Source organism: Petaurus breviceps, unplaced genomic scaffold, assembly GCF_028583685.1.
Source record: "Petaurus breviceps papuanus isolate PSGF00001 unplaced genomic scaffold, PetGlider_PUasm1.0 90925, whole genome shotgun sequence".
Taxonomy (NCBI): Eukaryota; Metazoa; Chordata; class Mammalia; order Diprotodontia; family Petauridae; genus Petaurus; species Petaurus breviceps.
In genome coordinates, this window is record NW_027187380.1 from 10,415,296 (window position 1) to 10,430,383 (window position 15,088).

A 15,088-nucleotide genomic window follows, 5' to 3' on the forward strand; every position below is an offset into this window, starting at 1 on the left:
CTACCTACCACCCCAAAATAGCAGTCTCACAGGATATTCCCTCCTCCAATCTGCTCTCTTCTATATTTTCTCCCATACCCCTTTTGACTTTTCCAGTGGATCGCTATGCCCCAGTGCCTGTATATCTTATTTCCCATGTAAAATAGTATTAATAATAGTATATATTTGAATATTTGATTTTAAAACTTTGAATTCCAGATTCATTTTCTTCCTCCCTTGACACACACCCTTACTGGGAAGATAAGCAGTTCAGTATAGGTCGTATATGTGTGGCTAATGCAAAACAATAACATAGTAGATATATTATAAAAGACTGACTATATTTCCCTCCCTCCTATCCCACCTCCCACTAGTTCTATTCTCTACTTTGATCCTGTCCCTTTTCAAAAGTGGGTGCTTCCAACTTCCCTTCCATCATACCCCCTTTAATCCCCTTCCCCCCCCTACTCTCCTGGAGGGTGAGATACCCTATTTAGTGTGAATTTCATTCCCTCTTCAAGCCAAATTCAATGGGAATAAGTTTGACCCATTCCCTTTTGCCTTCCTATTGTTCCCCTCCATTGTAACCATTTTCCCTTGCCTCTTCTATATGAGATAGTTTACCCCATTCTGTACCCCATCTCCTCTCATTATATTCCTCTCTCACCTCTTAATTTCACCTTTTAAGTATCACTTCTTCTTAAGTTGGTCCTGTGCCCTCTATCTATGTAAACCTGTAAAAATATATACATACATTCACATATGTATTCATATGCCCATATACCCTCATATATAAACATATATATTTCTATTCCCTTCAACTACTGAGAAAAGTTTCATAAGTTACAATTATTGTTTTTCCATGTAGGAATGTTAATAGTTCAACTTTGATAAGTTCCTTATGATTTCTTTTCCCTGTTTACCTTCTCATGCTTCTCTTGCTTCTTGTATCTGAATGTCAAATCGTCCTCTATTCCACTGAATGACCATATTTTCCCCTGAAACATGATGCTCAGTTTTGCTGGGTAGGTGACTCTTGGTTTTAATCCCAGCTCCTTTGACCTCTGGAATATCATATTCCAGGCCCTTTGATCCCTCAGTATAGAAGCTGCCAGATCCTGAGTTATCCTGATTGTGTTTCCACAATATTCAAACTGTTTCTTCCTGGCTGCTTATAATATTCTCTCCTTGATCTGGTATTTCAGAACCTGGCTATAATTTTCCTAGGAGTTTTCTTTTGGGGATCTTTTTCAGGGGGTGATAGGTGGACTCTTTCAACCTCTATTTTGCCCTCTGGTTCTAAAATGGATCTGTTTAACAGCATCTTGATTTCTCATCAAGTCATTAGCTTCCATTTGCTCCAATCTAATTCTGAAGCAATGATTCTCCTCAGTGAGCTTTTGAGATTCTTTTTCCATCTGGCAAATTTGGCTTTTTAAGGCATTCTTCTCCTCATTGCCTTTTTGAACCTCTTTTGTCATTTGAGTTAGTCTATTTTTTAAGTTGTTATTTTCCTAAGTCAGGCTGTTGACTGTCATTTCATAATTTTCTTGCATTGTTCTCATTTCTCTTCCCAATTTTTCCTCCACTTCTCTTATCTGCTTCTTAAGGTCCTCTATGGCCTGTAACCAGCTCGTATTTTCCTTTGAAGCCTTTGGTGCAGGAGTTCTGACTTCACTGTCTTCCTCCTGTTCCATGCTTTGCTCCTTTTTGTCCCCCTAATAGGAGTCTAATGTTAGAATCTTCTGTCTGCTTTATTTCCTTTGCCTGGTCATGTCGTCCCTCAGTCACTTGACCCTTGGGTTTTTGCCACAGTAGGACTCTGCCACCAGACAGGGGAGCTTTCATCCCAAACACTGGGGTTTTCTCAGCTGCCGAAGGTATTAGATGGGTGCCCTCTCTGAGGTCTCCACACGCTCTGGCAAGCTGGACACACACCCCAGGACCTTTACCCTAGACTGCAATCCAGATCCAAGAAGGTTAAAGCAAGAGCGATTACCCCTCAGACTGGTGCCTGGTCCCCCTACACTCTGTAGGCCAGGAGCTGAAGCTGCCACATGGAGCTGGCTGGCTGTGCCGGTGTCTCAGCAGCTTCTTGCCCTGGGGGCAAAAGCCACGCACTCCCACTCACTGGGTTCCAAAGTCCCGACTGCACTGACTTCTCACTTTGTCCTTCACATCTATGTGTTGATAAATCTCGAAACTGCCACAGCTGCTGCTGCTCTGGAGTCCCTCCTGCTGGTGGCTGCTCAGGCCCGCCCTGGGGCTAAAGCCTTGGTGTGGGGCTGGGCTCAGCTCCCAGAGCACTGTGCTGGCCGATTTCTGCTGGCCTGCCAGGCTGTCCTCAGCGGGTGGTTAGCTTCTCTGTGTCATTTTGTGGGTTCTGCAGCTCCAAAGTTTGTTTAGAGTCCCCTTTTTACACAGATTGGGGAAGGTAGAAACCAGAGCTGAGGGGAGGTCATGTTTCTACTCTGCCATCTTGACTCCGCCCCCACTTTCAAGCATTCTTTTTCTTTTTTTTAAAGCAATTGGGGTTAAGTAACTTGCTCAAGGTTGCACGGACAGTCATTTCTGGGTGTGGTGCTAAGTGTCTGAGCCCGGATTTGATCCCCAGGTCATCCGGACACTGGGGCCAATGCTGTTACTCACTGAGCCACCTGGCCATCCCACTTTCAAGCATTCTTGATGAAAAAACCACAGTTGAATAGAAAATTTGACATTCATATACAAGAAGCAATAGAAGCTTGAGAAGGTAAACAGGGAAAAGAAATCATAAGGAACTTATCAAAATTGAACTATTAACATTCCTACATGGAAAAACAATCATTGTAATTGATGAAACTTTTCTCAGTATGTAAATAGTTGAAGGGAATAGAAATATATATATGTGTGTGTGTGTACATCAGAGGGTATATGGGCATATGAATACATATGTGAATGTGTGTATATATGTTTACAGGTATACATAGATAGAGGGCACAGGACCAATTTAATAGGAAGGGATGATACTTAAAAGGTGAAATTAAGAGGTGAGAGAGGAATATAACGAGAGGAGATGGGGACAGACAGAATGGGGTAAACTATCTCATATAGAAGAGGCAAGGGAAAAGGGTTACAATGGAGGGGAAGAATAGGAAGGCAATAGGGAATGGGTCAACCTTATTCTCATTGAATTTGGCTCGGGGAGGGTACTAAACAGGGTACCTCACCCTACAAGAGAGTAGAGGGGAAGGGGATGAGAGGGGGGATGATGGAAGGGAGGGCAGACTGGGGGGAGGGAAGTTGGAAGCACCCACTTTTGAAAAGGGACAGGATCAAAGTAGAGAATAGAACTAGTGGAAGGTGGGATAGGAAGGAGGGAAATATAGTCAGTCTTTTACAATATATCAACTATGTTAATGTTTTGCATAAGCTACACATGTACAACCTATACTGAATTTCTTATCTTCCCAGTAAGGGTGGGTGACAAGGGAGGAAGGGAATGAATCTGGAATTCAAAGTTTTAAAATCAAATGTTTAAATACACACACACACACACACACACACACACACACATATATATATATACATATATATATATATATACACTATTAATAATACTATTTTACATGTAATTGTGAAATAAGATATGCAGGCACTGGGGCATAGAGATCCACCATGCCCTACTGGAAAAATCGAAGGGGGTATGAGAGAAGATATGGGAGAGAGCAGATTGGAGGAGGGGATATCCTATGGGACTGCTATTTTGGGGCTGTAGGTAGGGGGAAAACGGAGAAAATTTGTAACTCAAAATCTGGTGGAAATGAATGATCTAAATCAGAAGTTAATAAAACATTTTAAAAATGAAAATAAATAAATGAATGTTCACTTAAAAAAAAAGGTTAAAAATCTCTGGTTTAGAGGGTGGGTCCTTAACAGCAGATTTAAGGGGCAGATGCCCTTAATCAAGAAATGGTTCCCCTAGTTCCCTGGCTTGTCTTACTTTTGCCTTGAGTTTATTTTTATATCTAGTCATGAAAAGGTGCACTAAACTATTATTGATTAGAAAAATGCAAATCACAACAACTCTGAGGTACAACCTCACACCTATGAGATTGGTTAATATGACAAAATAGGAAAATGATAAATGTTGGAGAAGATGTGGGAAAATTGGAACATTGTTCTGTCACTACATTGTTGGTGGAATTGTGAATTGATCCAACCATTGTAAGCAATTTGGAACTATGCTCATAGGGCTATGAAACTGTCCATACCCTTTAATCTAGTAATACACTACTAGGTCTGTATGCCAAAGAGATCATAGAAAAGGGAAAAAGACCCACATGTACAAAAATATTTATAGCAGTTCTTTTTGTGGTGGTCAAGAACTGGAAATTGAGGGGATGTCTTTCCATTGGGGAATGACTGAACAAGTTGTGATGTATGAATGTAATGGAATACTATTATTCTTTAAGAAATAATAAGCAGGCAGATTTCAGAAAAAACTGGAAAGACTTAAAATGAATTGATGCTGAATGAAGTGAATAGAACCAGGAGAACATTGTACATAGAAACAGCAATACTGTGTGATGATCAACTATAATAAACTTAGCTTTTCTCATCAATACAGTGATCTGAGACAATTCCAAAAGACTGATGATGGAAAACAGCATTTTTCTTTTCCAGAGAAAGAACTATGGAGTCTGAATGCAGAGTGAACAATATTATTTTCACTTTTTTTTGCTTTTTCTTTCTCATGGTTTTTCCCTTTTCTTCTGTTTCTTCTTTCACAGCACGACTAATGTGGGAATATGTTTAAAGTGATTTATGATATGTATAACCTATATCAGATTGCTTGCTGCCTTGGGAAGGCGGAATGGAGGGAGGAAAATTTGGAGCTCAAAACATTACAAAAATGAATTTTGAAAACTATCTTTACATGAACCTGGAAAAAAATAAAAGTAAAAAAAAAGAGAGAGATAAAAAAGAGTCTCTGCCCTCAGGAAGCTTATACACTATGGTAGGAAGAAAACACACATAGAGAAAGGGTCAATACAATAGATAGAGGAGATAGGAACCCTGTGGTTTCATTAGTATAGGGTGGGATGAGGAGCCTCTCTCTCCCAAGGGAGTCTGCACCTGCTCTGTAAACAGAAGTCTTGGAGACTTGTCTGGACCACTGAGAAGCTGAAATGATTTACCCAGAACCACAAGGATAGCCTGTGTCTGAGGCAGTCAAAGTTTCATAGTCAAATCTCTATCTTTATCAACCACACTGCAATAGCTCTCCCAATGCCATACATATAAAGTAAATCCCCAGTTTTGGTAAGGGTGGCAAGAAGGTCAACAAATAGATCAGTTTAACTAGAATATAGAATGGATGAAAAAGAAGTAATGGTGGGGTCAGTCTGGATAGAGATTTTGGAGTCAGACAAAAAGGGACTGTGAATCTCAGTTCTTCTCCCTGTTTGACCCTGGACAAATCAGCTCACTTTTCTGGGTCCTTCACCTGAAATAATCACACTCAGCTAGTTAAATCTCAGGGACATATTTGGAGACTGTGCTTTGGAAGGCACCCCTCTCAGACAGTGTAATATTAATGAGATTTAAGATCTTCCCCATCCATTAATAGGTCTCATGTGGAACACCCATTAAGGGAAGCTTAATTAGGGGAGGCTTGCTTGTAGGAAGGCTTTCACACCTTTTGCTAATTTCTAATTAGGCATTGAGTTACCAGGGTTGTGATGTGTATATATACTCTGAGTTGGTATTTTGCTTTGGGGACTCACTTATGAGAAGAATCTCCCCAGTTGAGATTCTAAGTGGCTGTAAATTCAGAGCTCCCCGACTGCTCAGATGTGAAGGCTCTCTCCATCCAGGGATTTATGTAAAGTGTATAGCAATATTGATCTGATTCGGGCAGGCACAGCCCTGTCTGTTGGTCTTTATTTCTCTGCTTGTATTTTCTCTGAAGTTCAGGATGCTGAATTTTCCCCTGAACTAGTGAATGTAATTTAAAAAAGACTGGTTACCTCTTAAACAGCTATGTTTCCTAGTAAAGCAGATCTAAGAACCTGTGCTAGCAGCCATCGTTGCTATGCCAGTGTGGTTGCCACTACGTGGTATGCCAGGTGGTGGGGAGTGATGAGTAGAAGGGAGACAAGGAGCAAACTTAAAGAGTTCAGGGCAAGGGAGTCATGTGTGGGCTTGAACTAGGAGAAAGGTTTAAGCTGAGCCCTTGAAAGATGGGGTTTGGAAAGTGGGAGAGGCAAAAGTAGGTGGTGGGGTGGAGCGGAAGGGTCTGGCATCCTGGCAGTGTGGGCTGAGTTACTCTGCTACCCCAAGGAGAAAAGTGGCCTCGTGGAGTCAGTCAGTGTGAGCCTGAGTCTCATTTCTGCCATCTTGTATGTGAGAGACATCCTCTCTAGGCCCATAAAACACTTTTTACAACCTCCTTATTTGGGTGGGCTTACTTTTCTCCCCACCTTATACTGCTGGTAGTTGCCAAACTAGTTGAAAGTAGTAGAATTTAAAAAATATATGTATAAAATTTAATTAAAAAAAGAAGAAAGTAGCAGAAAGAACAGAGGACTTGAGAGTCAAAAGATCTGGGTTCAAGTTCCAGTTTTGCTACTTAATGAGTGATTTGAGCATGTCACTTGACTCTGGGCCTCCATTACTTTGCTTGTAAAACAAAGATAAGAAGACTTGTACTGGCCTTTCTCACAAAGAGTTGCTGTGAGGAAATTCAACTTGGAAACAGCAGGGCAATAAGGGTTAAAAGAGTTGTCTTGTTCCAAAGTTTCCTTAGGTAAGCGATAGTGAAGAGAGAGAATGATGGAATTGGAGTTGGACTAAGAAGACCTGAGGTCCAATCTGGCCTCAGACACCCGGCTGTGTGACCCTGAGCAAGTCACTTAACATCTGCTGCCTCAGTTTCCTCATCTGAAAAATAATAATCGCACCTAACTCTCAGGGTTGTTGTCAACATGAAATGAGATTATAATCTTGGAGCACTTAGCACAGTATCTAGCACATAGTAAGCACTATATAAATGCTTATTGTTTATTTGTTTTTCAGTCATGTCTGACTCTATGACCCCATTTTTTTCTTGGAAGTTTTCTTGGAAGAGATATTGGAGTAGTTCACCATTTCCTTCTCCAGTTCATTTTATAGATGAGGAAACTGAGGCAAACAGAGTGAAGTGACTTGCCCAGGGTCACACAACTATTAAGTGTCTGAAGTCAAATTTGAGTGCAGGGCTTTGACTCCAGGCCTGGTACTCTATATATAATGTAATATAAGGTAATAAAACAGTATAAAGTATTTTAAATATCACTTCATTAAGTGCGAATATAAATGCTAGCTGTCATTATCATCACCATCATCATCATCATCATCATCATCATCATCATCATCATCATCATCATCATCATCATTATCACCATCGTCTCCCAGCAGAGAAAATTTGAACCTAAACACCAAACCTCCCGATCTCCAACCCTGACTCACGTCAGTTTGCTCTTGGTCTCGGTCTCCTTTGGGAAGGGGTACTTCCACTTGGTAATACGCCCCACCTCTCCAGACATGAAGGTCAGATAGCGCAGCGTCTCCACCCCGACATTGGTGTGCATCACCTTCTGCAGGCCCTCCCGATGCCAGATGTAGAAGGCCACCACTGGTGAGGCATAATTCTGAATCCACAGGACATCTCCAGATTCACTGTCCACGGTCACCACCAGCCCATCCCCATTGGACACAAAGTGGGACATCTCTGAAGCAGGCAGAAACACACAAAAGCTCATGCAGACTCTCAAGCCAGCTCAGCACCCACATCCTGTCCTCATTGGTTAATGAACATGTGATATTAGCCCAGTTGGAATAAACAAAAGATATGGGGCAGTGGTAAGAAGTGTACTGGGTTTGGAGATAGCAAACAAGGGGGGCAAAGTCCGGCTGTTCTACTTCCTGCTGAACGAGGCAGCTGGCTTGTATAGTGGACAGAGTCCTAGGCCTAGAGTTAGGAACATTTGAGTTTAAATTTATCTCAGACACTTAGTAGCAATGGGACCCTGAGCAAGCCATTTAATGTCTCTCAGCCTCAGTTTCCTCACCTGTAAAATAGGGATAGTTAACAGCACCTACCCCACAGGGTTGTTGTAAAGATCAAATGAGATAACACTTAGCACAGTGCCTGGCATAGAGTAGAATTTTGTTAATGCTTATTTCCTTCCTTCCTTTCCTACTGCCTGTGCAACCTTGGACAAGCTGCTTTAATTTCTCTGGTCCTTAGTTTTTTCCTCTCCAAAATGGAAAAACCTGACTACTTGACCAATAAGATCCCTTCCAGTTCAATCAATAACATTATGATGCACTGTATTATAACATTAGGAATTTTTTAAATCTAATCTGATGTAGACATCTTCCCATCTTTCTAGAAAATCACTGACTGGCATAAGCTCCACCAAGTCCATAAAATTTGGAAATCTGCCTGGTTCTCAGGGAAAAAAAACCCAAAGACTTGAGAAATGCCTACAAATATAAAACTGGGGAAGTTCGCTCCCAAAGCCAATTTTCTAAGCAAATTAATTGGTTTATTCTTAATTGGTTTATTCAACAAGTAGAGGTAGATGTTGAGGAAGACAACAGGGATGGGGGAGTCTGATCAGTCTTGATTTTTGTGGGCAGTTTTAAAAAATTTAGCAGGCAGGGGCAGCTAGGTGGTGCAGTGAATAGAGCACCTGCCCTGTACTCAGGAGGACCTGAGTTCAAATCTGACCTCAGATACTTGACACTTAACTAGCTGTGTGACCTTGGGCAAGTCACTTAACCCCAATTGCCCTGCTTTCCCCCTCCCTCCTAAAAAATAAAATAAAATTTAGCAAGTAAACTGAAAGGAAGACAGGACCCACAGCAAAACATTCTGCCTACAAATAGTCCAGAAGGCAGGGGCTAGCATTTAAACAAGAAGACATCCCAAGAAGGGAGAAGGGAGCCAAGTCTTTATGGACCAGAAAACAGAGAAACTTTAGGCCCTGTCCAGGATATAAGGAAAGAAAACAATAGTGATTCCCACTTCTGATTCAATTTAGCCACTCCATTATTAGGAACAGCTTGGGCATTTTCAGCTCTGGTCAGCTAGGTCTCCTCTCTGAGCTCCCTCCTTCCCTATCTGAAGTTCTCAATATTCTCCATTTAGTTCTAGGGATTCTCCTCATATAGATGTGTGCAATAGTTCTCCTTATTGGAGTCAGTTACAGGATCATAAAGCCAGAGCTGAAAGGGACAACAGAGGCCATCAACTCTTAACCTCTTCATTTAATGAGGAAATTGAGGAGTAGTGACGTGGCCAGGGTCACACAGCTATCAAGTGACTGAGGCAGAATTTGAATTTGGGTCTTCTTGATTTCAAGTCCAACACCTGATTCCCCAATACCAGAGATGTCAAACATAAGGCCCAAGACCCACCTCAGGCCCATGACACTCCCAAAGGAAGTCTGAACCAGATTAAAATACAACTGGAAAATATTTAACAAAATAAATAAAAGTACAATAAAACATAGATAGCATGGTTTTGGGGGGAGAAGAGGTAACGGGTTAAGTGACTTGCCCAGGGTCGCACAGCTAGCATGTGTCTGAGGCCCAATTTGAACTCAGATCCTCCTGATTCCAGGGCCAGTGCTCTATTCACTGCACCACCTAGTAGTCCCTGATAGCATCATATTTTAAAATTAAGTCACAATGCAGCCCCCAGAGATCCTTTGGTATGGTTTAGTGGTTGCCATTTCTACTTGTCTGGCCCCACTGCACTACATAAGATTTGGGAATCTGGGCAAGAAATAAACCCCATTGTTCTGTATTCAGAAGCTACCTTTCCCCCCTGGATCAAAAAAGAAAGACCAGCACCCCAAGTTCTACTTCTGGGATATCTCTACCCAATGCTGCTTGACCTCTAGCTGTCATCCTCAGCTCTCCCTCCCCAATCCCACGCCATCCTGAGCATTGGAAAGCCAGGCTCGGATAAGCAATCTCTCAGCTTATCTCACCTGCAACCAGCCCTCCTAGCCCAGCTCTCAGCCAACTCCACACCAATCCTTTGGCTGAACGCTGGCCTTCATTCTTATCTCCTCTCTAGACATACCCCCAATGAGACCTCAATCGCTACCTTAGGAAGCTAAATTTGCTCAGGACTGAGCCTCCAGGTCGCTTCACGATCATCTTCACACCATGAAGAACTCCAAAGCCTCCCTTTCTGGGTTGTCTTTCCTTCCCCTCCCTACTACCCACTAGGATGTAAGCTCTTTGAGGGTAGGGATTGTCTTGCTTGCTTGTATTTATATGTATAGTGCCTGGCATATAGTAAGCATTTAATAAATTCATTCACTCTTCCTTCCTTCCTTCCCTTCTTATTATCTAATTCTCTCTCTCTCTCTCTCTCTCTCTCTCTCTCTCTCTCTCTCTCTCTATCACAGGCCCCTCCAGCTCTTACTGTATTCCATGTCCTCTTCTGGTACAGCGGCTGCATAGTCAAAGTAGGTAGCATTCCACCGAAGCTCTCGGCTCTTTGTATCATACATGGTAATGGTGTACTCTGGGGAAATAAACATTCATCAGAACCAGAAGAACAATAAGCAAAATGGCTACAATAATGTAAATGAAAACATTTACTAAAAGACATAAGAATCCAATAGCCAGTATTGGTTCTAGAAGGCCAAAGGATACGACATGCCCCCTCTTCAAGCTCACTGTCAGGCACAGCTACTGGCTTTGCTCAATGTTCTTCCGTGTTAGAAGAGTTTGGGGTTGGTGGGGAGGGAAGGAATGATTACTGAGAATCACTGCCATGTTTAAAAGAAAAGATATCACTAAAAATTTTTTTAATAAGTAAAAAGAGACAGCTATAAGTCTTATCCCAGATTTAGAAAACACTTCACAAGAACTGATTTTTTTATGTGAATATTCTTTCAATCACCACGGATCAAAATCCCTCTCTCCATGTACCTTAGTCAGTATCCTGTGGTGTGGCCAACTTTCTGATAATGTATGAACCTATCTGAACTGAACTAGGATAATCCTCATATTACAACTGCATAATCTTCCAGTGGGCTTTGTACTTTCCCCCTTAGTAAGACCTATCAGGACTTTACAATCCACCAGAATAACCTTTAAGAACCCAGAGTCACTTCCATCCCACAAGGAAGCATCTGAGAAGAATTTAGTTGCTAACCATCCCCAACAATGTTTTAAAAAAAGAAGTCCTTATGTAATTTATACTTTGCTGACAGAAGCAAATCAGTTAGACAGTGCTGTTGTACTAGTTATGGTAATTAGATCATGTTACACCCAAGGAAATAGGATGAACTCTAAGGTGTCCATCTCACTGGCTTTAGGGAATGTAATTTGAATGAAAGTTATGAGTACAATCACAATTGCTCTGAGCCCCCAGTTAGGAAAACTAACATTTAGGCTGAAGTTTGAATCTTTAATTTGTTTCTGTCTGTCTCTATTTATATTTCTAATTTACATTTTTATCTATCTCCTGACCTATTTGTGTTTGAGGCAATATTCAGGTTTCCAGAAACATTTGGGTAACAAAGAAGTAGATTATAATACGGTGTCTTTGGTTATACAGGCACTGGGAAAGGAATCTGGATAAAGAGCGGAGCTTTTCATTGGCACTTTGCACAGCTATTGAGTAAGGGGGTACAACCGGGGGAGCCTGGATCTTGTGCTCTTAAATGCAGGGAGGGTCAACGGCCCTCCCCAAAATCTTCTCAGCTACAATTCAGTCTTATCTTTCCTTTCTCCTTAGGTTAGCTGTCCCTGGGCTGCTGTTCTTTTTTTTTTCTTCTTAATAGAATTTTATTTTGTGAAGGGCTGTTAGCTCTTAAAATTTTATATGACCTTGTTCCTTCCTCTTAGTATCTGGTTAAGAGATGGTGACAACTCCTTCTCCTCCTTTTTCTGTATAAGCTCCACAGGGTATGACCAGGTCTCTCAAGCAATGGCTTTGATTGATCCTGAATGAGGTACACAGGCCCTGTTCATACCCAGTCCTAATGGACTGATTCAATCAAGGAGTCTTCTTACAGAGCAAAGGGAGTTATTTTTAAGTGGGGTGGGATAATCAATGGAACACCACTCTTTTATTTTTTTTTTTTTTTGCTTTTTGAAGGGCAATTGGGGTTAAGTGACTTGCCCAAAGTCACATGGCTAGTAAGTGTTAAGTGTCTGAGGCCAGATTTGAACTCAGGTCCTCCTGACTCCAGGGCCAGTGCTCTATTCACTGTGCCACCTAGCCACCCCTGGAAAGCTACTCTTACCATCTCACTTCACAGTTCTGTCAATGGACATGGATGGATATGTATATACCTAATCCAGCTAGGGATCATTTCTAAGGAGCTTGCTTACTCCTGCTCCAGGGCTCCACCAAAAATGATTATGGACCAGGAGAGGTTTAACTGAGTTCAGAGTTGCTACTGGGAGTTTACTAAGAGTTCATTGATAACACAGCTCTGTTTCTCAAATCTTCAGAGCATAGGTCATAGCACTACCCTAGCAGGTCTAACTAGAGGAATGTGGAAGGAGGATGGAGAAGAGGAATAAGAAAACATAAATAACTCTCCATGTTAAAAAAAAAATACCCAAAGCCATGGCTTAAGATCACCCTTTTTAGGGATAAGGTGGGGTTTCAGGTGTGATTTTTATCAGTGTGAGATATCACCAGTGTGGAAACTTGCTCTATGAATGCAGATCATCAACTTCTCTGTGATTTATAGTCACTGAGAGTAGTCTAGGATACTGAGAGGTTAAGTGACCTGCCTATGGTCACACAGGACATATGTCAGATACAGAACTTGAGCCCAGGTCTTTCTGACTTCAAGGATGGCCACCTCTCCAGGACACAACTCTGACTCTCAAGATCAGTCACTGGATAGAGCACCTGCCCTGGAATCAAGAGGAACTAAGTTCAAATCCAGCCTTGGACACTCACTAGCTGTGTGACCCTGGGCAAGTCACTTAATCCCATCGCCTTCTTTAAAAAAAAATCAGTCATTGGTTCATAGATTTAGAGATGGAAACACTCTCAGATGATCTTTGACCCAATTTCCTTATTTTGCAGATGAGGAAACTGAGGTCCCAAAAAAGGAGAGTGACTGTCCAATGTCACAGCTATTAAGTAGCAGAGTCAGGATTCTGAACCATGTCCTCCAAATCCATTGTTCTTTCCACTAACACCTCTTAGCCAAGGCTCCCACAAATCTCCTAATCCCCCTCAAACCCAGCTTGCCCACCTGATTGTCTCTGCCTTAGCCATGAAAATTGTCTTCATGAGAAGCTGTAAATTTCAGGTGGCCTTATGTTACAAGAGTCCACCCCCCAATCAAGAACGATTGGGAATATGTGAGTAATTAAGTAAGGCCATATAAATTTTCCCCCTTATGAGCAATGTGCTCAAGTGAAGACCTCCCTCCAGAGAATATAGTCAACTTCTACATAACACAAAGTTAGCCCATGCCTTCTTATAAAAAAAGCAAAAAAAAGTCTGCTCTGTCCCTGAAACACCATAAAATTCTCTTACCTGGCTGCTGGGTGACTCAGTGGGTAGAGGGCTGGGCCTGCAGTTAAGAAGATCTGAATTCAAATCCAGCCTCAGATACTTAGTAGCTTTGTTTCATTGGGTAAATTGCTTAACCTCTATTTGTGCCTCAGTTTCCTCAATCGAAAAATGAGGATAATAAGAGCACCTATCTCACAGGGTTGTTGAGAGACTCAAAGGAGATAATATTTGTAAAGTGCTTAGCATAGAGTCTGGCACACAGTAGGTGCTGTATAAATGCTACCTGTTATTATTATTATCATCATTGGTTTATTATTATTACCTGTTCGTCCAAGATACAGAAGGGAGGTAGATGGACAGAGGCTTTCTGCAAACGCTGAGGACAAAGTCTGCTGCTTCTCTCCAGTCATGAGGTCAACAACATACCAAATGTCCTGCTTTTTACCTGAAAGGACACAGAGCCTTCTTGAAAAGGTGATTAGAGGTGGAGACCTAAAGTCAAGAGAGACCACCACCCTGAGCCCTGGGAGCACATCCTAAAGCAGAGGACCCAAGTTTCCATGATGCCCAGGAGTCTTCATTCATGCTCCAGAGGCCTTGTTTTTGCAGGGGACTCTTGGCTGATCCCCAATCATCACCACTCCACAGCAGGGAAACTAGCCAAAGCTCACACTAGTATGGAAACATCTGAGGGCAGCTGTCACTGTTTCCCACTTGGCTACACTCCTCTGAGCCTCTGCATCATGCCCTAGGAGGCTCTTAATCTTTGAAGATCACTTTAGCCCTGTGTCATCACTACCCTCTATCCCTAGGACCCTTCCCTCTGAATGGAGGACGAAGGGTTCCTTCCAAAAACTCCATTTAAGGAGGGTGTCCAAGCCAGCAATCTCTTCATTTCCAACCTGGCTGCAATTCTTCTCTATCATCCCACACCCTCCCTCCCTCCTGCTGGGTACCTTCCCCTTCTTCATTCACCCACTTGTCAGCTTCTTTTTGAATGTTGTCTTCCCCCATTAGAGTTTAACCTCCTTGAGGGCAAGAACTATCTTTTGTCTTTATTTGTATTCTCAGTGATTAGTATAGTGTTTGGCACATAGAAGGTGCTTAATAAATGTTCACGGACAGACAGGCAATTTTGAGTGTGCCCACCTTGGTCTTCAATGGGTCACCTTTTTCCAATAAACTCTGAGATAACAAAAAAAGGGTGGTGCAGTACTCCAACTCTTTAATCATTCACCCTTCCCACCATCCCAATGATTATTTAGTCATTATATAAAGAGGAGCAGCTAGAGAGTCAGGCACACCTGTTAGTGTCAAGACCCATCAATATTTAATGACTGACTATGGGTCAGTCACAATCTCTCACTGACTTTATATTCTAAATTGCTGATGAGACATCAGTGCGAGGACACTTCTACACTGGGGACTCATTATATTGTAGGTCCATCTTCACCCCTCCCTCCCCAATAAACAATATACTCTCTCCCACTAGAACTGGTATTTATCTGTGATGATTACTATATGTGTGTATGTGTATGTTTGTGCATGTGTGTACATGTATGGATGTGC

At 41.9% G+C, this 15,088-nt stretch overlaps 1 protein-coding gene across 4 annotated transcripts in view; it reads right to left on the bottom strand.

Moving 5' to 3' along the window:
- ERN1 (endoplasmic reticulum to nucleus signaling 1) overlaps window positions 1-15,088 on the bottom strand; it is a 138,043-nt gene that overhangs the window by 35,430 nt on the left and 87,525 nt on the right. For 3 of the 4 annotated variants that reach the window (XM_069076285.1, XM_069076287.1, XM_069076286.1), the window contains 3 exons: window positions 13,842-13,964; window positions 10,448-10,549; window positions 7,471-7,732 (listed from right to left, as the gene is read on the bottom strand). In XM_069076285.1, coding sequence (XP_068932386.1) covers window positions 7,471-7,732; window positions 10,448-10,549; window positions 13,842-13,964 — 487 coding nt within the window. Of the gene's footprint in view, window positions 1-7,470; window positions 7,733-10,447; window positions 10,550-13,540; window positions 13,578-13,841; window positions 13,965-15,088 lie in introns of those variants that run through there. The other variant, XM_069076288.1, reaches the window with a different exon arrangement.